This window comes from Macaca nemestrina, chromosome 6 (assembly GCF_043159975.1).
Source record: "Macaca nemestrina isolate mMacNem1 chromosome 6, mMacNem.hap1, whole genome shotgun sequence".
NCBI classification, from domain to species: Eukaryota; Metazoa; Chordata; class Mammalia; order Primates; family Cercopithecidae; genus Macaca; species Macaca nemestrina.
Window position 1 is genome coordinate 26,174,852 of NC_092130.1, and position 24,713 is coordinate 26,199,564.

The following is a 24,713-nucleotide window of genomic DNA, read 5'->3' on the forward strand; positions in this document are numbered from 1 at the left end:
GCCTTTCAGTATTCCAATTGCTTGAAGAAGCCACATTTCTCAAATGGCTGGAAGGAAACGAAGAGTCCTGAAACCTTGCACTAGAGTTGAACAGTTTCTATAACATACCCTCTCAATCCTCTTTCTGATGGAGAACTCTGGAGGGGAGAAGTTGCTATGTCCAAAAGAGACCCTTGGGGCACAGAAAGATTTAGTAATTGGCTCTAGCATACACAATACAGGCTGCGCACATGGTTCATGCCTGCAATCCTAATACTTTGGGAGGCCAGGACAGGAGGATCACTTGAGGCCAGGAATCTTGAGACCAGCCTGGGCAACATAGCAAGATCCCCTGTCGCTACAAAAAGTACAAAAACTAGCCAGCATGGTGGCACCTGCCTATAGTCCCAGCAACTGGGGATATTGAAGCAGGAAGATCACTTGAGCCCAAGAGTTTGAGGGTGCAGTGAGCTATGATTCCTGCACTTCAGCCTGGGCCACACAGTAAGGAAAAAAAAAAAACAAAAACAAACCACAGCATAGACTTGTATCCTGACTGACTGATACCCTGTGATATCCTGATTTATATCCAAGTCAGTGTCCCTTGACCCTCAAGGGGGAAAGCACTTCCAAAGAAAGATGTCAACTCAAGTTCAGCTTCCTGAAACCCAGCTTAGCCACTATGTGTGCTATAAGGAGAGGGGAATGGCCAGGCATCCCTCAAAGCATTGATATCCTCATGGACATAAAACAGAGAGAAACTGGGAATGATCAGAATCTGTCATTTAAGACCTGTGGGAATGTTCAGCCTGGAGAAGTTGTTTTTCCTTTCAAATTCTTAATCCCTACAAATGAAGAGTGGTAGCTGTAGTTACCACTTGCTTCTCTCAACTCTGTGTAACAAACCAATGCAAAGAACTCAAGGAGAGCATAGCTGTGTTTGACTGTGAGCTGATAATAATAGCAATAGCACCTAATGCTCATCACATGTCAGGTACTGTGCTGAGAACATTAAATAGTTTTATATGCATATTACAGATTAGGAAACTGAGGCACAGAGAGGTTAAAGTCACCTGCTCAAAGCTCTAAAGTAGAAGCGTTGAAATTTAAACCCACAGGTCTGACTCTGCAGCCTGTGATCTTTTTTTTTTTTTTGAGACAGAATCTCACTCTGTCGCCCAGGTTGGAGAGTAGCAGTGCGATCTCCGCTCACTGCAAGCTCCGCCTCCTGGGTTCACGCCATTCTCCTGCCTCAGCCTCCTGAGTAGCTGGGACTACAGGCGCCTGCCACCACGCCCAGCTAATTTTTTGTATTTTTAGTAGAGATGGGGTTTCACCATGTTAGCCAGGATGATCTCAATCTTCTGACCTGGTGATCCGCCCACCTCGGCCTCCCAAAGTGCTGGGATTGCAGGCATGAGCCACCGCGCCCAGCCTGGAGCCTGTGATCTTAACCACTCTGCCACTTATAAGCTGTGCCATCGTGCTTAAGTTACTTAATTTTTTCAAGCCTTATGTTTGTAATCTGTGAATTAATTTCTGTTGTTAAGACAAACAGAGATACCAGATGAAAATGTGAAATGGGGATTACAGCAACTCCACAAGGTAGTTCAAAGCATGAAATGAAGTAACATAAGTGAAGTATTAATATTTAGCATCAATATGGTCCCACTGCACAATTCCAAGGATGTTATTTAAACACATAGATGTGCTACAAGGCACACCCTGCCTGGCGCAATGCCTGTCATGGTAGAAATGTTCAAATGCTATCATTATTATTCATTACCATTATATGACAACATCAATAATCAGGGTTAAGAACCAAGGGGAAAGTTGCTCATCCACGAAGGCAGTGTCAGCTCCTTCCAAAAGCTCTCCTTTGCTACCATCTATTCTGATTTCTGCTTCCTCAGAACCCTGTCAAGCCATCTCTCATGGGACATCTTGGTTCTTATGAGCAATTTCGGAGCATGTCTTACTTCCCTAAACAGATGATGTAAACTTCTGGAGGGCAGACACTGGCCCTCCAGAAGCAAAAGGCTTTCAGGAACTATGGTGATTTAAAATGTCCACAATTTCTTCCACATTCCTCCCTCCAAGAAGTGGAGTTGAGTTCTTTTTTTGCACATAGGCTGAACTTCATGACTCACTTCTAATAGAATAAAAAGTCCATGATGATATATAACTTTGGAGACTAGGTCCTAGAAGGACTGTGGCTTCCTGCTTGCTCTCTCCCTATCTCTTGGTGTGCTCTGGGGAAAGTGAGCTGCCATGCTTCAAGGACACTCAAGCTTCCTCATGAAGAGGTCTTGACGTTAAGGAACTGCGGTCTCCTTCTGGCAGCCAAGGGAGTGAGCCATCTTGGAAATAGATTAACCAGCTCCGGTTGAGACTTCAGATGCCAGCAGGGCTGGCCAACGTCTTGATAGCAACCTCATGAGAGACCCTGTACCACCACCATCCAGCTAAGCCCACACTGCTGACTCACAGAAACTTTAAGATAACAAATGTTTGTTGTATTACGCCACCACATTTTGTTATGCAGCACTATATAACCAAAACGGGAAATGCATGGTGAGTTTAACAGCAAGCTGACAACAGGAAAGTCACAGTTTTAGAGCAGAAGGAGTAACCTGCATACATGAATGAGATTTTCCCTATTGTTAAGACAAAAGAGAAATCAGATGGAAGACCTGAGACACACTGGCTTCATGCAATCAGACTTTTGCTCAAAAATCACCAAGAGAAAAAGAGAGGGGAAAGTGTAGATGAAGGTTGACTGAACAGTTCAATACTGCACTCCCTCCAGAAAGGCCACAGTGGGGACTCCAGCTCCATCCCCTGGTGTTCCCTCCCGAGCCCCAGGGCCACCCTCCAACCACACAGACTGCAAGTTCCCCAAAGGGACTAAGCCCTTTCCTGCCCTCTTGCCTTTGTACCTGAGGGGTCCTCCTCCTCCTGGCATCCCTTTCCTCAATTATTCATTTTTATTCACTGAGTTTTTAAAAACTTTTTATTGTAAAATAATTTCAAACTAATAGGAAAGATGCAAGACTGGTACAGAGGATCCTACATATCCTTTATCCACATTGGCTGTTACCATTCTCCACATCTGTTTTATCATTCTCTCTCCCTCTCCCCCATCTACCTATATCTACAATTTTTTTCTAAGCCATTTGTGAGAAAGTTGAAGACATGATAACCTTTTATTCCTAAATTCTTCAGTGTGTATTTTCTAAGAATACAGACAACAAAATCAAGAAACTTCACACTGATACAATACTATTATCTAATCTACAGTTCATACTCGAATTTTGCCAGTTGTTCCAATAATGTCCTTTATGTCTAATTGATTTTTTTCTGGTTCAGGATCTAATCCAAGATGGTTTATTCCTTTTTTCACTCATCAAATATGTTACATGCCAGGCACTGCGTAGAGCACTGGGAATAAAATAGTGTGTGGGGGGGGAAACAGATACAGTCACTGTCCTATAACACTTACAGTTTAATAGAGAGACATGTTAATCAAATAATCACACTTATTGTAAGTCTGTATAATCACAAACTAAGACACATGCTTTAATGCCTGAGTGGGCTGAAGACTGGGGTAGAAAGGGGTCAGAAAGTTCTCTTGGAGTAGGGATATTGAGCTGCCATTAGAAGGGTGAGGCAGGATTAGCCAAGCAAACTGTGTGTGTGTGTATGCATGTGTGTGTGCGTGCATGCGCTTGTGTGCATGGTAGGTAACTAGAAGAGTGCTCCATGTAGTGAGAGTAACATGTGCCAAGGCTCTATTGCAGGACACATGGCTTGTTGGAGGTCAGCGTGTTTTTGGAGGGCAGAGGTGGGTGAGGGCAGAGTGGGGAGGGGGCCAGGGGTGGAGTTTAGTCTTTATCCTGGAACAGGAGGTCACTTAGGCTTTCCCAGTGGCATAATTTACATTTCCAAAAGATCACTCTGACTGCTGCGTGGAGAAAGGAAATGAAAATGATGCAGGTCAACCATCCCTTAGCCTCAATTCCAAAGTCCAAACAGGCTTTTTAAATAACTTTAAAAAAATAACTGATTTAGTGACAAAGCCTGACTTGAATAGACATGAGGCTATTTATGGTCTTTATTTATCCTCTTACTGTGAACACATTTTTGCTGTAGGAAAAAAATGTGTTTGATTATGGGGAGCACTGTAAACCCCACTAGAGCTATTACATAATAATATATGCACTTTACCAACATTCCTAAATCAGAAAGACTCTTCTGCCAGTGTTAGAGACTGACTGTTGCATGCCCCCCAAATTCCTATGATGAAGTCCTAACCCCCAAGGTGATGGTATTACAAGATGGGGCCTTTGGAATGTAATTAGGTCATGAAGGTGGAGCCATTGTGAATGGGATTAGTGCCCTTGTAAGTGGAGACATGAGTGCTTGCTCTCTTTCTGCTCTCTGCCACGTGAGGACACAGCAGGAAAGTCGTTGTCTATAAACCAGGAAGAGGGCCCTCGGCAAGAACCTGACCATGGTGGTATCCTGATCTTGGACTTCCAGCCTCCAGAACTGTGAGCAATAAATGTTTCTTGTTGAAGCCACACAGTCCATGGTATTCTGTTGTAGCAGCCCAAACTCACTGAGACAGTCAGTCATCATTTTATTGCCTCTCAGCTCCAAACCCACCTTCACTGCCTGCTGTGCAAAAATGGTTCTGGGCCCTTAAACGTGTTTCCCTTGCCAGCTAACATGATGTTAACAGTGGTTAGCAGAAGATGCTGGAGAGACACTGCAGAATGAAAGGCTTTTTTCACCCTGGTTCTGGTGTGTTCAGCAGGCAGGCAGCATGGGTGATGTCTCCGGCACTTGCCTCCTGCAGCGTGCATGACCTCTCCATGTCTAGCTCCTGCAGTATGTGTAGCTTCTCCACTGCCTCGCTCCTGCACTGTGCAGCAACCACCGGCATCCGGCAACCAATAGCTTCTCCCAGCACCCATTGCCTTGAGTGGTTTTGTAGCAGAATGTCTTCCATGAGATACCTCACCATGTGTTTCTTCCTCCAGCACCCTAGCAGGCAGATTTCCCATGAACTTTGCTGGGGTGGCACTGCAGTGACTTCTCTACCACTCAGTAAGCATAGCTGTGCCCTCTCCAACAAAGTCAGGATCTCAGCCTACGGGGGCCTCTTCCTTGGGTGCTGTTATCTCAACAATGAGGGTAACAGCTGTTCCTCTAAACCATCATTCTCAGCAAACTATCACAAGAACAGAAAACCAAACACCGCATGTTCTCACTCATAGGTGGGAACTGAACAATGAGATCACTTGGACTCGGGAAGGGGAACATCACACACCAGGGCCTATCATGGGGAGGGGGGAGGGGGGAGGAATTGCATTGGGAGTTACACCTGATGGAAATGATGAATTGATGGGTGCTGACAAGTTGATGGGTGCAGCACACCAACATGGCACAAGTATACATATGTAACAAACCTGCACGTTATGCACATGTACCCTAGAACTTAAAGTATAATAATAATAATAAAAATTTAAAAAAAAAAGCTGTTCCTCTCTCTGCTATTCTTATATTCTTTAGAGCGCTTTTCACTTCTTACTAGCCAATTCTTTATTACTCTAATCTTCTGTTACAGTAAATAATTATTTTTATTAAACTTTCTGTGTTCAAATTACTTTGTGATTTCTCTGTCCTGACTGAACCTTGACTAATAATCTGAATGCTAAAATGTGCCTAATACACAGGGTTTGGGCTAAGAGATTCCAGATCTGTAATCCTAACGGTATCTAGGTACCACTTTTTAAATGCCAGGCACTATTCCAAGTGTTTTGTGTATGTGAATTCCTTTAATCCTGATAACTAACCTATGAAGTAGGTGCTATTATCAGGCCCATTTTAAAATGTAAGAAATGAGAGAGAGAATAAAAGATTAAGGAAATTTCTCGAAGTCACACAGCTAGTAAAGAGCAGAGCTGGGATTCAATCCTAGGCAAATCTGTGGCTTTATAAGCCTGAGGTGAATGGGAGGGGCAGGTAGAGGTGGCGGCTGGAAAGCCAGAATGAAGGCTAACGTGAATCCTCCACTGTGCTCTCAGGCCTGTGCTCACTCCACCTATGGCATGCATCCCACTACCCTGGAATTATCTAATGGGCCAGCTGGTCCTCAAGGGCCGAGACCATGTCCTTTCCTCTTAGAATGTCAAGTGCTTAGCAGAGAACCAGCCTGGGGCATGCGCAGAATTCAGTCAAAAACTGCTGCATAAATGACACATTGAATGAAGAAGAACTGCAGACCTAAATGCCAGCTACACAGCAGGCTGAGCCTTCCAGGTCAGGTCCTGTGCCTGGAGTGCCCTGGCCCCTTGAGAGCTGTCGTGGGAGTGCCTCTGCCTTATCTGGTCTGGTTGCAAACATCTGACAGTGGTTGACAACATGGCCTCCCGATCTCTTTCAACTATTGAATGCCAGGACCCATACGAAAGCAAATCTGGTCACTCAACTTCTCTGCCCAACACCCTTCATGCTCCTGGGAACTGGAGGATGGAGTGTAGCTCATGACCTGGCCCTCCCTGTGTTTTAGCCTCTCCCAGCCCCACTCCTGGGGCCAGGAATAATGAGCTTAGGAGACCCTGCACACCCTATGCTGTTTTCCCAACTCTGGACTTCTGACTGTGCTATCCCCTCTACCTGGAATCCCTTCACTATCCACCCCATGCCCAGCCATTTCTCTGCCTGGCTAAACCATCCCACTGCCCTTAAAAGACTTAGGTCAGGATTCCCTCCTTCAGGGAGCCTTTTCTGCTTACCCATCCTGCCCATCCGAGTTCACTGGCTCTCCTATGTGCTCACATAGAACCCTGTACCTACAGCTACCAAGAAAGATCTCATTGTACTCTGACTTGACCTGTTTATAGTGTGTGGAGTCCAGAGAAGTGGTTAAGGCCCAGGAACCTGTAGGCCAGTCACAGCCCCACCAGTGACCAGCTGTATGACCTTGGGTAAAACAGTTCCTCTCCCTGATACTTAATGCCTTCATCCATAAAATGGGGATAGAGTGAGTATGTTATTGGGTTGCTGCGAGAATCAAAGATGATAATGTATGCAAAGTGCTTAACATTGTGCCTGACAAAAACAGTCTGCAACAGTAGTAATGCATTCCTTAAGCTCAAAGGCTGCACGTTACACATCTTGGTGGCCTCAGAACCTAGCACAGCATCTGGGCCACAGAAAGGTACAGTGGATGAATGAATGGATTCGTTCTCTCTCCACCCCAATAGCCTCCAAACTGCTCTCCCTGCCTCCTGTGGCTCCTGCATTGCCAGAGTTGCCTTTTTGAGGCCTACCCCTGATCAAGTCATCCTCTGCTCAAAAACTATCCATGGCTTCCTTGCCTTCTGCAGGCCAGCCTCCCTGGCCTAGCAATCAGGGACCCTGTGACCTGGTCCTCACCTACTTTTCCAGCTACTTTCTAACTGACATGTGAAGTTTCAGTGACTCTGCCTTACTCGCTGTTCTTGAAACAGGCTCCCCACTTCCTGCCACCTGAGAGACTCCAATCCTACCATGTACACTTTGCTAAAGCTTTAACCTTCTTCAGGACCATCTTAAAAATCAGCACCTTTCAGAAGTCCTTCCTGAACTCAACCAGGGTGCTGCTCTCTTCCCCTCGGCTTCCCACAGCACCAGCTGATCTCCTCTTGCAACACTCATCATGCTCTGCCTGACACACTGCATCCCTGTGAACTTGTCTGCATCCCTTTTTAGACCAGGAGCTCTCTCAACGCAGCGGCTGTTTCTCGTACCTATCACATAGTAATCCCCCAAATCAATTTAGCGGGGACCCAGAACAAAAATAAATTGTTGAGCTCAGAACACAAAGATAATACAGTTAAGTGAAAGGCAGTATGTACCATGTGTTTATTCACTGCGATTCAAGGCTAATGGCTCAGGTGTTTTTAAAGAGGTTGATCTCTTAATAAGCAGAGTGGTTTTAGTTAAAGAATATATACGTGCAGTGTAATATGCTAATCCTCCATAGAAAGAGAGGATCTTTTCCATGAGTTAAAAAGAAACGTAAGTAGCTACAAGAGATTAAGACAATTATCCCGGCCTTTGCAAAGGTGCTTTATCTATCTCCCTTCAAATGTAACATACAGACACACTCATACACACACACAACACAATCTGATGAGAAAATGGAAAATGGTCCATGTATTAGTTCCCTAGGGCTACCATAACAAAGTACCTAAAGTGAGCGGCTTCAAACAACAGAAATTTATTGTGTCACAGTTCTGGAGGCTTGAAATTCAAAATCAAGGTATTGGCAGGGCTATCCTATCTCCAAAGCCTCTAGGGAAGATGCTTCCTTCCTCCTCTTCCAGCTTCTGGTAGCCCCAGGTGTACCTTGGCTTAGGGCAGCATCGCTCCAGTCTCTGCCTCCAGCTTTTCACAGCCCTCTTCCCTCTCCCTGTCTCTGTGTCTCTTCTCCTTTTCTTATAAGGATATCAGTCAGTCACAGAGGATTAAGGGCCTACCCTATTCCAGCATGACATCATTTTGATTGGTTACATTTGCAACAAACCTATTTCCAAATTAGGTCATATTCTGAGGTACAGTGAGTAAGGACTTTGCCATAGCTTTTTGAGAGACATGATTCAACCCACGAGCCCATTTACCCACTTACTGGGAGCTGCAGTCCTTGGGAAAGCCTGGGTCACGACCAGCAGCCCTCTTCCTTAAGACGCTCCCTCTAGATGGCAGGGAAGCGCCTCACAAAAGAAGTAAGCAGGGGTCCACCCTTACATTTTCCTCCTAAGAACCAGGAGGAAAATATAATCCCAGACAAGCTACTTACTTCATATTCTAAAGACTGGAAGGAGAGAACCAAACGGATCCTCATCCAGAGATACCACCAATGAAGCCACGTGGACTGAGGACAGGACCTGCTTCTGATGAAAAGATCTCAGAGAAACAGTGTCCTTTGACTGTTACCCTAGGGAGCTAACACTTTTGAGGCCTTCTGATCTCAACAGGGGAGAAGGAAGTCTGTTTCTTCCTCCACTATGAGAACACAGCCCCTTAGGGTGAAAGTGTGCAATTTCCCACAACACCAAGAACAGAATGGTGCCCAAATGAAACACGGAGGAATGGCGAGAAGAAACATGGAGCAGTCCTATCTGTAGGGTATCTGGGAACACAGGTATGCATGCATTCATTCACTAATTCAACAAATATTCATTGAGCACCTGTAACATGCCAGCACTATAAGGTACAGCAGTAAACAAGACACACGAGGCCCCTACCCTCACGGCTGAGGGTAGTATCTTAGTATCTACTGAGGTGCTAGTATCTACTAGAGCAGAGAAATAGATAAGTAAATAAATACACAAGGTGACTCCAGATACTGCTAAGTTGCTATGTGGACATTTCACAGTTGATCAAGTTGCAGAGTAGGTAAGAAAGAGGTACTTCAGATGGTATGTTCACAGAAGGCCTCTCTGAGGAGGTGACTTTGGAGACACGAGCTAAAAGATGAGGAGGAACCAGTCCTGCCATAATCTTGGGGAAGAGTATTCCAGGCAGGACCACGTGCAAAGGTCGTGAAGAAGGACGACGCTGGATGTGTAAGAAGGGTAATGCGGCTGTAGTGTGGTGACTGAGAGGAGGGGACACAGTGACCCCGGAGGGTAAGCAGGGCCAGACGAGACAGGGGTCTGGGCTGTGTTTCAGTGCAGCAGTGGAAGCCACTGAAGAGTTTTAGGAAAAAGGCGGAAACCTCTGATTTACCCTTGCAAATGTACACTTGGGCTGTGCATAAAGAATCTACTATGATTTCAGGGTGGAGGTGGGAGAGGAGCCAGGAGGCTGTGGCAGGAATCCAGGTGAGATGTGACGGTCTGGTGGGAAGCGGGAAGAAAATAGGTGGATTTGGAATCCGTTTCAGAGATGCAGTCAGATCCAGCAGAGAATTCAGGTCCTCACTGAGTGTCAAAAACTGGAGGGATCCTTAGAACTCATCCTCCCAATTAACACAGCTTATGTAGGAGAGGACAGAGGCACTGCTGAGTCAGAGATCCAACTAGGGTCATAAAGCAACTCAAGGTGGCTCCTACCTGAAGAGTCAGGCTCCTGCCTCAAAACCTAGGGCTCTTTGACCATGAAAAGACTAGAAAGGGGCCAGCAAACCATGGTCTGGCAATCCAGCTTGCTGACTGCTTTTGCAAATAAAGTTTTATTGGAACACAGCACTCGCATTGGTTTATGTAGTATCTATGGCCACTCTCATGCTACAAAGACAGATTGAGTAGTTGTGGCAGAGACTATATGGCCTGTAAAAACCTAGAATATTCTCTGGATTAAAAGATCACATAGGCCGGGCGCAGTGGCTCAAGCCTGTAATCCCAGCACTTTGGGAGGCCGAGACGGGTGGATCACGAGGTCAGGAGATCGAGACCATCCTGGCTAACACGGTGAAACCCCATCTCTACTAAAAAATACAAAAAACTAGCCGGGCGAGGTGGCGGGCGCCTGTAGTCCCAGCTACTCAGGAGGCTGAGGCAGGAGAATGGCGTAAACCCGGGAGGTGGAGCTTGCAGTGAGCTGAGATCTGGCCACTGCACCCCAGCCTGGGCGACAGAGCAAGACTCCGTCTCAAAAAAAAAAAAAAAAAAAAAAAAAGATCACATAAAACACAGTGGCCAAGTTTGGGAATGGAACTTTTTGAAAGAGGAGGAAGTCCAGGCTCACAAGAGAGAGCTCCGGGATCTCTTCTTCCCAGCGGGAGCCTCATCCAAGGGGATGTCCTGCTGGGAAGACTCCTTCAACAGTACATTCCTCCACCTAGGGAAATGACAATACATAGCACCATAACATTCATGTCGCCACAGTTGTACAAATTAAGTCGTGTAGGCATTTCCAAGAGACAGATTAATTCTAACTGGAAAGATCCGGGAAGGCTTTCTGGGAAGAAAAAGGTTTGAGAGGTGCCTGAAGGGATGGGTAGAGGGTACTTAAGAAATTCTTAGGTCACCCCTGAGCCACGGCAGACTACCTAGGACTCTGCTTAGCTAAAGGGGGTGAGTTCCCCATCACTGGGGGTGTTCAAGTCAAAGATGGTAACCATTTGGCAGGGATAAGGTAGTGGGAGACTGGATATGATAAAAGATACAATTCATTGAAATTGTGGATTCCACCGTGGTAGGCTTATGGCTTCTTTGGTGTCATTTCTCATCATATTTGCTAAGAGAGAGACACACAGCATGGAGACTATGGGGCTTGCGGGGGCGGGGGCAGGTCGAAGGAGAGACAGAGAAACACACACAGACAGAGAGGGGAGAGCGCTGAGAATAGGAGACAGGTGAAAGAGTCATATTCACACCCAAAGTCAAAGAGAGCCCATACAAGTCAGAGGGAGGAAACCCACACCAGGGCTTCACCCTCCTCTCCAACCCGCCGCTTAATTGCTACAGAGAACAAAAGAAAGCAAAAGCCTGACAATTAAGAGTTAAAACTAATCAAATGTCTCTTTAATACCTCTGGCTTGGCACCTGGCAGCCTTCTTAACGTGCCCCATTGTTCCCTGGCAGGCCTTGGATGGCGGGAGCCCTCAGCTGCCTCTCTCGCTGCCAGGGGAGTGCGGAGTAGCAGGCGAGGGGGGTCCGGGCTGTGAAAGGGAGAAGCAGGGAGGCATACCCCAGGCTGACTCTGCTGGGAGACCCCAACCCCACAAGCAGAGAGGCCCCACCCTAGCGGGAAAGACAGCTCACACCACACCAGTGTCTGACAACCGCCCCGAGGCAGGGGTGGCAGGAAGAGTTATGGGTGGGAAAACTGACTCTGCTTGTGTGCCAAGAAGCTATCATTCCCACGTACAGGTGAGGAAATGGAGGCCAAAAGACGTTAAAAGACTTGCCCAGAGGAGTCAATAAAACATGGTAGCTAAGAGTACAAGTTGGAGAGTCAGAAATCTGAATTTGAGTCCCACCACTTGTTTCTTGTACAGGCCTGGGAAGTGACTTAAGTTTCCTGAGCCTCAGTTTTCCCATCTGTAAAATGACAACAGTAAGGTCACTCACCCCCTGGGATTACAGTGCTGACAAACTGAGATGGGCACAGTGCATGGCATGCAGTAAGAGCTCAATAAACTAATGGTCATCGTCATTTCTGCTGTGGAGCCAGTGCTCAAGGACAAAGCTAACTCCTGGTCACCACATCGAGCTGTGCCCCACACTCCATGCCCCACTGCCGCACCAGGAGCCACCTGGAGCTTCCAAGGGAAGGTTCTTGAAATGGCGGGCAGAGGGGCCCCCACTCCTGCCCTGGCAGTGAACCCTACTCTCAGAGACATGAGTGGCTATGTTCAGCTGCCTCTGGGGGGACCTAAGCTGTTCTCATCCAGGTTCTCTCTTTCCTAGAAACCTCCTGGGTGCCTGTGAGGTCCCCTCAGGCCAGGGAGTGGAGTACATACCATTTCTGCTGGGAAAGCTGTCTTCACTCTCATTTAATGGATCCTAACACTTCCCCAATAATAGGAAGATACATTCTAGGGTTTTCTAACATGCCAGGAAGCACAGGCAAGAAACAAGGTGGATTCTGTACCTACGTCATTTCTTTTTTTTTTTTTTTTCTTCAAGATGGAGTCTTGCTCTGTCACCCAGGCTGGAGTGTAGTGGTGCGATCTCAGCTCACTGCAATCCCTGCCTCCCAGTTTCAAATGATTATCCTGCCTCAGCCTCCTGAGTAACTGGGATTACAGGCGTGTGCCACTACACCCAGCTAATTTTTGTATTTTTAGTAGAGATGGGGTTTCACTATGTTAGCCAGGCTGGTCTCAAACTCCTGACCTCGTGATCCGCCCACCTCGGCCTCCCAGAGTGCTGAGATTACATGTATGAGTCACCATGCCCGGCCTCTACCTACATCATTTCTAATAAATCTAGGGCAGCCCCTGACATGGCTTTAAAAAATAAAAAAAATTAAAAAAAAAACAAAACTGTATTAGATAGGGTAGACCTGAAATTCAGATACCTAGAAACAGAAAGAAGCAAGGCAAATGGTTTCTTGAGCTGAGACGGAGCGGGAATCACCTAAATATAAACATAAGTGAGTCTGTCAGAGCCTAAGGTTTATATACTTATACTTCCAAGTAATTACTTTTTTTTCTCTGAAAAGTACATTAGTCTTAGAGATAGAAGGATTAGCCTCAGCTTATGGGCTTTGTGACTAGTTGTGTCACGCTCTTTGAACCTCAGTTTTTGCATCTGTGAAGTGGGGACCGTAAGCCCCGCCCTGCCTCCACCATGACACGGAACTGGGAAAAGGCTATGGGAATTTGCATATCATAAAGGAGGGCTCCCAAAGTTGAATGTCTCCTGCAGCCCGGCCAATTGTGTGAAAGGGTGAAGTGCCCAGGTTTGAGACCACTAAGTGCAGCAGGGGTGGTGGCCAACTGGAGAGCTAGGATCTGTCTAGAGGAGACAGCTGCTCCTACATCCAGAAAATTCTTACAAAACTTGAACCTGAACTCAGCAGCAGGACTTTCAGATTTAAAAAACAAAAACAAACAAAAAAACCAGAAATTAATATAGAATTGTTTTAAAATAGGAAATATTCTCATGTTTAGGTACTGGTAACATATGAACATTTAAAAATAAAGAAACCAAACTATCTATGGGCCAGCACTGTTCAAGGCACACAAAACATAACTCTGGACTGCATCTGGCCCACAGGCCACCAGTTTGCAACCTCCATTAAAGTATACAGGTAAGGTGATTAAAAATATATAAAGGTCAAAGAAATTAATAAAAGAAGCTCTCTGAATGAAACAGCCATTAAGGTTTATTATTAATAAAATAACCACAAATCCAAAGGACAGACCCTGGCTCTCCAAGAACAGAATTAGTAACTTTTCACTGAAGTTAGGTACCAAATTTAGAAACTGGTTATTTCACAAATAGGCACACACACACACATACATTTTAACTCTCAGCAGCTGATCTGATCAATACTCAGGAGGAAACATGCAAAAAATAACAGTTTTCAGTCGAGAACATACAAAGTGCTTTAGCAGCAGGAAGTAATTTTCACACACACACCCCGGCCAGATGTTTCCAACCTGTTCCCTCGAAGAAACCCCCTTCTCTCCAGAAGCCCCGTCGGCCCCTCTGCTCAGCAGCCGTCCTCTCAGAGGAGGCTGACATTTGTAACTCACAGGGGAGACCCACACACACACACACAAAACCCCGGCGAACTGGGCTCTTGGGAGGCTGCCCGAGTGCGGCATCCAGGCGGCACGTGGGACTTGCTATAATCCCTGCCCTGGCACGGATGCCTGGGTATTCAGCTAAAAGAGCTTTCTGGAGCCAACAACAACAAATCCAAGAACCAGGCTCACGGGGCTCTCAGTGATAACCTCCCACGGAGGCCTCCTCAAGACCCCGTGAGCAGGGGCAGACCCACAGACTCGCCCAAGACCATCCAGTCAGTGGCTGGCGCAGACAGCGGAAGGAAGCATCCCAGCCGGGCTGGAATCCTGTTTCCATCACTTCCTAGCTGTGTGGGCCTGGATATGTTACCTGACCGCTCTGCACCTCGATCCTCACAACTTTAATGTAATTTAATCTAATCATCACCACGACACTAGGAAGTAGTGACGACTTTGCTCATTTTAGGAGAAGGAACTAGAAGCCCCAGAGGTCAGGCACAACAGAGCTGGCAAGTGGCAGAGCTGGACCTGGGGATCAGGTCACATTGGTTCCCAACTCCACACTCTCTCCACTGGTCTCTCCAGTACAAGGGAGAGGTTTACAGGGTCTCCACAATACTAACCTTTCCCAAGAGACCCCCTAGTTCAGCCTGTCACCCACTTAGAGGCACCTCATCCTTGCCCATGGCAGGAAGGCAGAGCACCCATCCTGGAAGATAAGCAGACTGTGGGCATCAAAGGAAAACAAAGCTCTATGGTCCCAGCCAATCCTCACAGCCCACAGGACAGGGATTCCAAAGTGCACCTCCCATGCCTGTCCTGAACTGGAGCCTGATCTGCCTGCATCAGATACAGTGCCACTGCTAAAAGCACCACAGAGCTCCCCTGTGGGTGCTGATTGACAACTTGGGAAGCTGCAGATAAACACACTCCCCAGCAACAGAGGTTCAAGGGCTGGTTCTGAAGCATTCCTGGGGAGAGTGGAGAGGGTCGCTGGGGCAAGAGAGGTCTGTCTCCTGTTAGGTGGGTGGAGAGGAGTTCGCTGTTGGACCCTCAGTAGGATTTGTTAAATATGTGATCCTTGGCCAAGCCCAAACCAGCCCCTTCATGCTCCTTGGGCACGGATCCTGGTGTCACCATCCTTAACAGGCTCCCTAGGGATTGTGAAGCATCCTGAAGTTCAAGAAGAACCATTCCTAAGGCTAAGCTTCCAGCACTCAGCCAGCAGTTACTGAGTACCAACCATATTATTCACTCACTCACTCACTCACCCCCTCAGCCATTCAGCAAATATTTTAGGCAAACAAGAGTGACCGAGAGAGTTTAGTTCCTGCCTTTGGGAAGCAGACAGTCTGGACAGATTAAAAACAATTACAGCATTGCATGACAGATTTATATATATGGCTCCGGGCCCTGGTTGGAAAGAATGCTAACCCGGGCGGCCCTGGCAGGGGTTAGTCAGGTCTAGGGGCAAGGCTGCAGGGAAGAAGGATGTTAGAAGTCTACCTGGAAGGGCCTCTGATCTAAGTAGGCAGATGAGAAAATCAAGGGACTAAGACTCCTGAGTGACCTTTGGGGGCTGGAGTGACCAAAGAACACGTCCTGGAGGCAGCAGGCTATGAGCTGAATCTAGAAGGATACAGAAGGTCTGGGTTGTCGCCCAGGGTGGGAGTTGAGAAGGCAACCCCAACAACGGCTTCGCATTCCAAAGTTTCAGGGAGAGGGGTACCAAGAGCAGCCTCTGCATGCACAATTTCCTTCCCACCCCCAATAATCAGAGACTGCATCCACCTGGCTTCTTCCACGTCTTCTGAACCCTGTGCTGTTAGGTCAATCACTTATCTTCAAATTGCTCACCTTCTAGACAATGACAATGTTATGCAGCTCTCCCTACCTCCGCCAAAGGGAAGCCGCAGAGAATTGAGTCCCTGCCATAGGCCAGGCACTTCACAAAGGCAGCAGCATCACCAGGTTTACCGAGCACTTGTTCTGCACCAAGCATTGTGTTTGGGGTTTTGCCCACAGTGACTCACTGGACCCTCAGGAGAACTCTCTGCTACAGTTAACATTACTAGCATTTTACAGACCAAGAATTCCAGGCACAGAGGCCAAGCCTGCCCAAGCCTCGGGTTTTGAATCAGGCAGTGTAGCTCCAAAGCTAGAGCACGATATGCACCCCACATGCCTCAAACCAGAAGGAACGGAGACAGGAGGAAGCTGAGGTAGAGGTTTCTCTTCCAGCACACACCACCACCACGTGACCTTAGGCGCTCCACTTCGGCTACTGAAGAGGCTGTCTTAGGGCAATGGTCTCTCTCGCCAGCTCAGATGTCCAGGCTTGCAGGAAGGGCTTAAGGGGCAGGGCTGGAAGACAGGTCCTTTGTCCTGCTCAGATATGGAGGAAGTATGGTGGTTAAGGACTCAGCACTAGGTCAGAGTTCAAATGCCAACTCCACCACTACAGGCTGTGCATCCTTGGGCAAACACCTGCCTCTTTTCGAGCTTCGGTTTCCTCCTTTCCTACCTGGTTACAACAATATTTAACAGATGTACAGGTAAAGGACCTAGCAGAGTAAGTGCTAAATAAATGGTAACTGCTATTACTACTATTAACATTATCAACCAACCATATCATCATCATTCTTCGGATCAGCATCATTTTATGCTGTGGCTTTCATCACCTGAGAAAACTGAAGACAATTTAGCATCTGAAGCTCAACATTCTCTTAAAGCCAAAGGGAAGGAAAAAAATAGGTCTGCTTTTTTCTTTTCTCTCCTATCTACACTCAGCAGAGGGCAGCAAACAGGAACCATTCAAAGATAAGAGAGAGAGAGAAGAGAGACACATGGAGAGAAAGCTACACACGCATAAATACACACCCACCCACCACAGCAAGCAGAATTGTTTAGCTTCCTCTAGCTTCCAAAGTATGAACACTCCACCTCCTCCAGCTAAGAGGGCCAGGCAGAAAAAAACGTGGAAGCTGCAGAGACAGAAGTTCTTTTTCAGCTTGAGAGAAATTTTCAACGAATTGACTTTTAGTGTGTATGGGGGCAGGGGAGACACTTCTTGGGACGTCTGTGAGGGGAAAGGAAGGCAGCGGCAGAACTGGTAAGTAAGATTCAATAAAGACAGCTTTCAACTGCTCTTTATCTCCACCCTCCACTGTGTGTTGGCAACCATTTGCACCCAAGCCTTCCTCAGCAACAAACCAAGGCCCACAGAGCTAATCATCTCAGCCAAGGGGTGGCAGAGCTGGAATGAGAGCACAGACCTCCAGACTGCAGGTTCGGTGCCCAAAAATGGGTCCAGGGTGGCAAAGGGGTTTTCCCTCCAGGACCAAATCTCATCCCCAAGGAGTGACTACTGCCTGGAACACTGTGTCAGCAGGACTCTGGAGTGGATATTTGTGGGCTTCTTCTCTAGATATCTTTCTCTTCTTCCCAAAAGCAGCACCCAGAGTCTTCTCTGGGGAACTGCTCTTCTTAGATCTGGGCAATCTGACTCCACTCCTAGCTCCAGGGTAGGTTAAGTCAATCAATACAGCTTCTCCTCCTGAAATCTGCGAATGGTTCAGACAGCACATTAGATCCAAAGTGGACCAGTAAGACTTAAGGAGATCTTGCTAGAGCTTATAGAAAAGACGTTTTCTCGGCCAGGCATGGTGGCTAACGCCTGTAATCCCAACACTTTGGGAGGCTGCGGCAGGTGGATCACGAGGTCAGGAGATCGAGACCATCCTGGCTAACACGGTGAAACCCTGTCTCTACTAAAAATACAAAAAATTGGCCGGGTGTGGTGGTGGGTGCCTGTGGTCCCGGCCGCTCAGGAGGCTGAGGCAGAAGAATGGTGTGGACCCAGGAGGTGGAGCTTGCAGTGAGCCAAGATCGTGCCACTGCACTCCAGCCTGGGTGACAGAGCAAGACTCCGTCTCTAAATAAAAAAATAAATAAGCAAATGAATAAATAAATAGAAAAGATGTTTTCTCTCTCTTCTGTAGAAGCTACCAGAGGAGAGAGACCCTCTCCTCTAGGATCTAGGTGTGGATCTGAGGTCTGAAAGAGCTACTACCATTTTTTGCTGCCATGGAGCCTCAGAATGGAACAAAGTCAACACACAGAGAAAGTCAGAACCAACAGAAACCAGACGAAAGGAGACCTAGCCCTGACAATGCCACAAACCTCTAGATCACACCATACCTGAAGCCAACTACAGTCACAGGAGCCAATATATTCCCTTACTCATTTCAGCTCACATGGCTTAATTTTTGTTACTTGCAACTGATAGACAATCTGAGGTGGTTCTTAGGCTCAGATTCTGTCTGTCAGGGATAGCAGTAATGGTGCCATGTGCTACACAGCCTTTAATTCCTCTACCCCTGTCCCTTTGCCCCCTTAAATTTTAATCCATTTAGTTGCTTTTGAAACTATAAAATGAGGCCGGGTGCGGTGGCTCATGCCTGTAATCCCAACACTTTGGGAGGCCGAGGTGGGCGGATCGCCTGAGGTCGGGAGTTCGAGACCCACCTGACCCACACAGAAAAACCCCATCTCTACTAAAAATACAAAATTAGCCAGGCTTGGTGGTGCATGCCTATAATCCCAGCTACTTGGGAAGGCTAAGGCAGGAGAATTGCTTGAACCTGGGAGGTGGAGGTTGCGGTGGGCCGAGATCGCGCCATTGCACTCCAGCCTGGGCAACAAGAGCAAAACTCCATCTCAAAACAACAACAACAACAAAAACACTATAAAATGTTGGAAAGAAAATGAACAAAAATAGATCTACAAAAAAACAGACAGATAAGTTGTAGCAGATAATCGGTCTCACTAAGCAGTGGCCTCCAAAATTTGGGGTGATAATCTTGGCTCCTGAAAGAAATAATGGTAGAGAAGGATCAAATATCAGTATATGGAGGGAAAAAATTTCTCATAGTGAAATAGAACAAGAACTTGGAGAATGGATTCTGATCTGCATTCCTCCCTATGGGAACTTGTTTAATTTGTTTCTCCTTTTCTCGGCCTCAGTTTTCATACCTACAAATTGAGGAGATTGAACTAGATGACTTCTGAAGCCCCCTGCCTGCTCTGACACATTTCAATCATTCAGCAAACACATCCTGTCTTCCAGGTGCCAAATCTTGTGCTTTGTGCTAGAGGAGGATGTGTTCCTACCTTAAGACATTTCCAGCAGGGAGGCCACGATACACTTCTTGCCACGGGAATTCAGGTGTATATGGGCTACCTCCTTTCCCCACTCCACTGCGCGTAAGGACAGAGGTTCTCTGGAGAAACAAGACTCTTATTCAAGGCCCTCCCTTACCAGCTCTGACACATATATGGGATGCAGAGGGTCAGATATATGTAAAACACAGGAACTGCTGCAAACACCGTCAGGAGCATTTCGCTGCTGTGGGGCTTACCGGTAGCTGCCAGGTTTGCCTCCAGGTGCTTTTGATTCAGTGAAGAGAACCTGATGCCATCTCTGTGTAAGAGCTGACTGTGGACAAGGTACAATTAGCAAGCTAGATGGTTATCTTTTAAATGGGCTTTTGCTTTTCATTCCTGACTCCATTATCTGTTACCGTGTCACTGGAACCAACAGATCAAAGGCTGAACATCCTTAGACTACAGCCTGAGAAAAGACATTCAAATATGAACATACCCTTAAGTTGTGGCCTCATTACAAGTTAGATACAGAGGCCTGTTTAAATATACGATCACTATTCAGACGTGCTTCCAAGCATACTCACAGAACCTCAGGATGTAAGAGTTGGAAAAGCCCTAACAGAGTATCTATTCCCTACATTGCTAATGAGTTTCCATATGTCATTAACTCTACTTGAGTAGCCCTGCTGAGAAACAGTCTGAGCCCAAGTCTGGTGTTAGTAACAAAAAGATTGAGTAGCAATGTCTGCCTTGGCCATGGGAGGGGAAGCATCATTACAATATGCATTTGCTTTTTCCCTTCTGAATCTAAGCCTCACTTAGCAGATGAGGAATCCAAGGCTCAGAGAGGTTAAACCTCTTTCCTGAGTACACGGAGTGAGTTTAGGGCAGGAGAAAGGACTAAAAACCAGGTCCCTGTGCCCAGGCCTTCCTCAGCTGGAATCCTTGGTAGACAGCAAGCCAAGAATGAGAGAAGGAATGTAGGGAGCTGGATTTGTTCTGGCGAATCAACAACCCTTCCCTAGTGGCATCAGATTTCACCTGGGTATGCAGACAGAGGAGTGATTAGCAAGCTAAAGGATACTAGCCCTTCTGTGGAAAATTAAGGAAATCATTCCAAGGCTACATTTCTATGATACTTAACTTTCTGATGGGCAAGGCTTTTGCCACCAGAAAGACTGAAAAAAGAGAAAAAAAACATTGATTTCTGGATGCTCTAAGAATAAAGTTCAGCTCTAACACAATGAGAAAGAAATCCTGATACTTGAAAATTAAAGTCACTGGTATTCCATTATTCCACCAATTTCTATTCCACACATTCTATTATCCAGTGAAGCCATTTTTCAACAAGAGATTATGGCTCAGAAATGAGGAGAGACTGCACTCAGTTTCCTAACTTGAGCTTTTAATAACCTGTCCCAAACCTGGAATATGAAACAGACTGTTGAATTAAACCAAGATGTTAAACAGATTGGGGGTTGGAATGAGAGGGACCCACACATTAAAAGGAAGATGGCTTCAAGACCAGCTTTTCTTGCTTGGTTTTGCAGCTTCCCAAGAAGCCAACTGTCTGACCAGATGACTGCTGAAATCCTGGAAGCATTATGTGTCCTTTATAAATCAGCTATCCCACCCAGCTCCAGAGGTACACCCAGGATGAGTTGGCATGACAGTTATGTAGACTTTCATTCTAGCTGATGATAAACACTCTTAATTTGAAACTCCATATTCTTTAATCCAGTGGAGAAATCAAGGAGTTAGAGGACTACTCAAGTAGTGGATATGTTACTCTCAAAGAATCTTCTTTCAAACCCATATGGAACACATTTTTCATTTGGATAAAGTCCTGTCAGACTTCCCTCCAGAGCCTCTGCAGTTATTTCTACCAGAAAGATCAACGAGACGCTCAAAGATGATTCTCAACAATTACAAGAATGACAGGCTGAGCTCAGAACTGGTCAGCCCTGTCGAAAAAGCTCTGTATGCTCAAGATGCCAGATTTCCCAGATAGCAGCCTGGCGTGTTACGTGTATGTTCCAGTACACTGGGATGAGGGATGGAACACCATCACTCCAAGAAGTCAGCCTCTTTCCTCAAGGCCAGCTGACATTCAGACAAGGGACTGGGGGCCAAGCCCAGTGCTCTGCATCTGTGAGAGAGTGAAACAAAAAGGGGCTGTGTGGAAATTTGGCAGGGCGTTCTTGAAAGGCAGCAGATGAATGCTGAATCCTGTAGCACCTACAAGTGCTTATCATTGGGGAAACAGCTCCATTCTACTGCTTCCAGGAAGCAAAGAGATTTTCTCTAAAGCAAAAATAATCAGTTCCCCCAATCCCCCAAACCCCCTTCACCACTTCTTCCTCCTCTTCATGCTATTCCAGAGAAAAAGAAATGAACAAAAACTAGATCTTCCCAGATGAGCCTGTCTATCCATTTCAGTTAGGGGCTCTGAGCAGCACCCAGCTGTTGCTCCCCGCTCTCCCCGCCCAAAAGGCTGCCTTACTCCATCAATACCCTCTTGGACAAGTGAGTAATTTACTTTGAAAGCTCAGGCCAAACTGGCAGTTAACCTTGACCTTCTCTACACATCTGGGTCTATAGAAATGAAAATCAGGACGTCTTTGGCATCTATAGCAAATGAAATACGAGGGCTTTCTCCAAGCAGAGGCAGAATGTCAAGCGCTATTTTAGAATGGGCTACAGCTATTCTAAAGGAGAGTTTTGCATTAGGGTAGGACACTCCCCCTTGACCTGGGGCTGTGTCCAGTATGGAGCCTCCACAGCTAGGGATGCTACAAGGAACTCCGGACTCAAGACAGAAAAAAAGAAGTGACCATTGTATTCCTCATTGATTAACTGATAGTATCACAGAATGTTAGAGCTGGACCAATAATCATGGTTTACAGATCAAGAAAGTAAGGCTCAGAGAAGGAGATGAAAGGTGATCAAGGACACACACACTAAGTTAGTGGTAGAGCTGAGGTCAGAACCCTGGAACTCCTGACTCTGATGCTGGTACTGAATAGGAACAGAGGAAAGAGATTTCATGAAAGGAAACCCCACACAGATACAGAATATCAGGGAGAGAGGTCTAAGCTAGCTGTCAGGGTTTGAACCAGGGGTTTAGGAAAGAGATGGAAACCTTACTTTCTAAACAGTAAGCTCTACCAGAAAGATCAATGAGACCCTCTGGGATGCTTTGCAACAATTAACAGAGTGACAGGCGGAGCTCAAATTGGTCAGCTCTGTGGCAAAGAGCCCTCTGCGCTCCAGATGCCAGACTGCCTAGACAGCAGCCTAATACTGGGAAGAATAAGGAAAACCATCAATCTCAGAAAAGCCAGCCTCTTTCGTCAAGGCCAGCCAACAATCAGTCAAGTCTGACCCTGATACACAAATTATCCACTTCTCATGGGACCAGAGAAATCCCGAAAGAAAGCCTGAAATGTTCCACTATATGAAACAGTCTAAGCAATACACTCACTAGCACCTCCTGGGAGGGTGGGAGTGATGTGACAGAGCTTCTGCTATCAGGGAGATGCTAGTCTAAATGCATGCACGCATACATACACACAAATATACACGGGTAAGTTCAAAGGAGGCAGAAACCATTCCGATGCCAGTTTTGGCTGCAGTAAACACTACAACTAACCAGACTAGACAAGTTCAGAAGAGACAGGGAAGGCTTCTGGTGTTCCATCCTCAGGACGCTGGGCACCAACAGCCTCTGGGACATTTTGGGGGTCTCCCCACCAGAGCCCCACCTCTGGACTCCCATAAGGTCAAAGGCAGCAGGTACCTCAAGGACCAGGAGCTTACCCCCTTTTCCACCCCCAGGGGCTTGAAGCTTCAAGGAGAGCGTGATCTTTACATTCTGCAAGGAATCCACAGGATCTGAGAAAGGAAAAGGCTAGAGTTGCTGGCGCGGGGCGGGGGTACTGTTGAATAAATGGGGAGAGGCGGAAGGCCTGGATGTCTCGTTGGGCAGACGGGAAATCAGGAAAAGGGCTGACCTGAGTAAAGAACACTGGGATCAGCAGGCAGGGGTTGTTGGGGGGTGGGAGGAGGGGAGCAGAGAGGACCTGGACACCAAATACAAGAACCAGAATCTGCATTCCTATTGGCACAAGGCAGGAGTCATCCTGGGATACAGGGATGCAGATAGGATCCTTCAAAAGAGATCCGCTGGAAGACCTCAAGGAACACCAGACGAGGACAGAAAAGAAGGTGGTAACATGTGGTGAGGAATAGCGTCCTGGGTTCTAGTTCGGACTCAGTCTCTGACTGGCTTGGGACCCTGGAGGAATCACGACACTCAATTTTCCCATCCGGAAAATGGGAAGAGCTTTACAGTCTCGGAGCTGACTCTGAGGCGGCAGACAGCAGAAGGTGGAGGAAGGAACCACAGGCTAAAAGTGAATTCGGGAAGGGGGTGTTCCCGGCCTGTAGCAACAGGGGGACTCACCTGTCCCGCCGCCGGCGCCACCGCCGCCCCGGATCCCCCAGGGGTGCCGTCGGGCTGCCGCTCGCGGTACAGCGCCCAAAGCCCCACGTTGGGCAGGAGGACCAGGGCCGCCAGCACCAGCGCCACCGCCTGCAGGAGCCGCTTCTCCTTCCGCCTCATCGGGGCCGGTCAGCCCCGCCGCGCCCCGCCGGCACCGCCGCGCCGCGCCGCCCCCAGCTCCGAGCGTCCGCCAGTCCGCCCGGCGGCGGCAGCAGCTCAGCGAGCAGAAGCGGCCGCGGCGCCGGCCCCGCTCCAACTCCGCGGCACTTCCGCCGCTCGCCGGCCGGGGAGCCGGGCGCTGCCACCGCGCCGCCGCCACAGGGGGGTCGTCGCCGCCGCCGCCTCCCCCAGGCCCCGCCGAGTCGCCCGCCCCGCGCCGCCAGCGCCCGCGTCGGTCGCCGAGTCTCTGCGCCACCAGCCTCGGCCCTCTCGCGGAGCGTCTCGGCCCGCCTGGGCGCGGTAGGGTGCCGGGCCAGAGCGCTTCCCCCTTCTCGAGCTGCGATGGTGCGTCCCGCTTCTCGGCGGCTCCCCCGCCCTCGGGAGCTTTGCTAAAGTCCCGGAGTTGGCGAGTTGGGCGCTAACTGGTGCGGGCTGGGCACCGCTGGGTGGGGTGCATGTTCGCGCGCCGGGGTACCCTGCCCGGCAACCTCCGCCCGGGACTGCAGCCGAACGTTTGCTGCCTCTCTGGGGATATGCAAATAGTGCTGGGGCCCCGCCGAGCGTTCCGCGCCTGCAGCCCCCGGGACTGTCACTTCCAGCCCACCTAGGCTCGGCCCCCAGGACCTGCGGACCTATTTTGACCCGGGGGACTCGGTGTTCCGGGCCATAAAACGAGGCCACGGCCGTGCTCCACGCTCACTGTTC

The 24,713-nt window shown here is 47.8% G+C and overlaps 1 protein-coding gene across 2 annotated transcripts in view; it reads right to left on the reverse strand.

Annotated features, from left to right (window-relative positions):
* The window catches only part of LOC105482624 (polypeptide N-acetylgalactosaminyltransferase 10), a 274,728-nt gene that overhangs the window by 207,773 nt on the left and 42,242 nt on the right, over positions 1-24,713 (reverse strand). Inside the window, exon 1 of one of the 2 annotated variants that reach the window (XM_071098175.1) lies at positions 23,811-24,109. The exons of the other annotated variant lie outside the window; for it this stretch is intronic. Within the exon in view, the coding sequence (XP_070954276.1) occupies positions 23,811-23,969 (159 nt within the window). The 5' untranslated portion in view covers positions 23,970-24,109. Of the gene's footprint in view, positions 1-23,810; positions 24,110-24,713 lie in introns of those variants that run through there. 2 annotated transcript variants of the gene reach the window in all.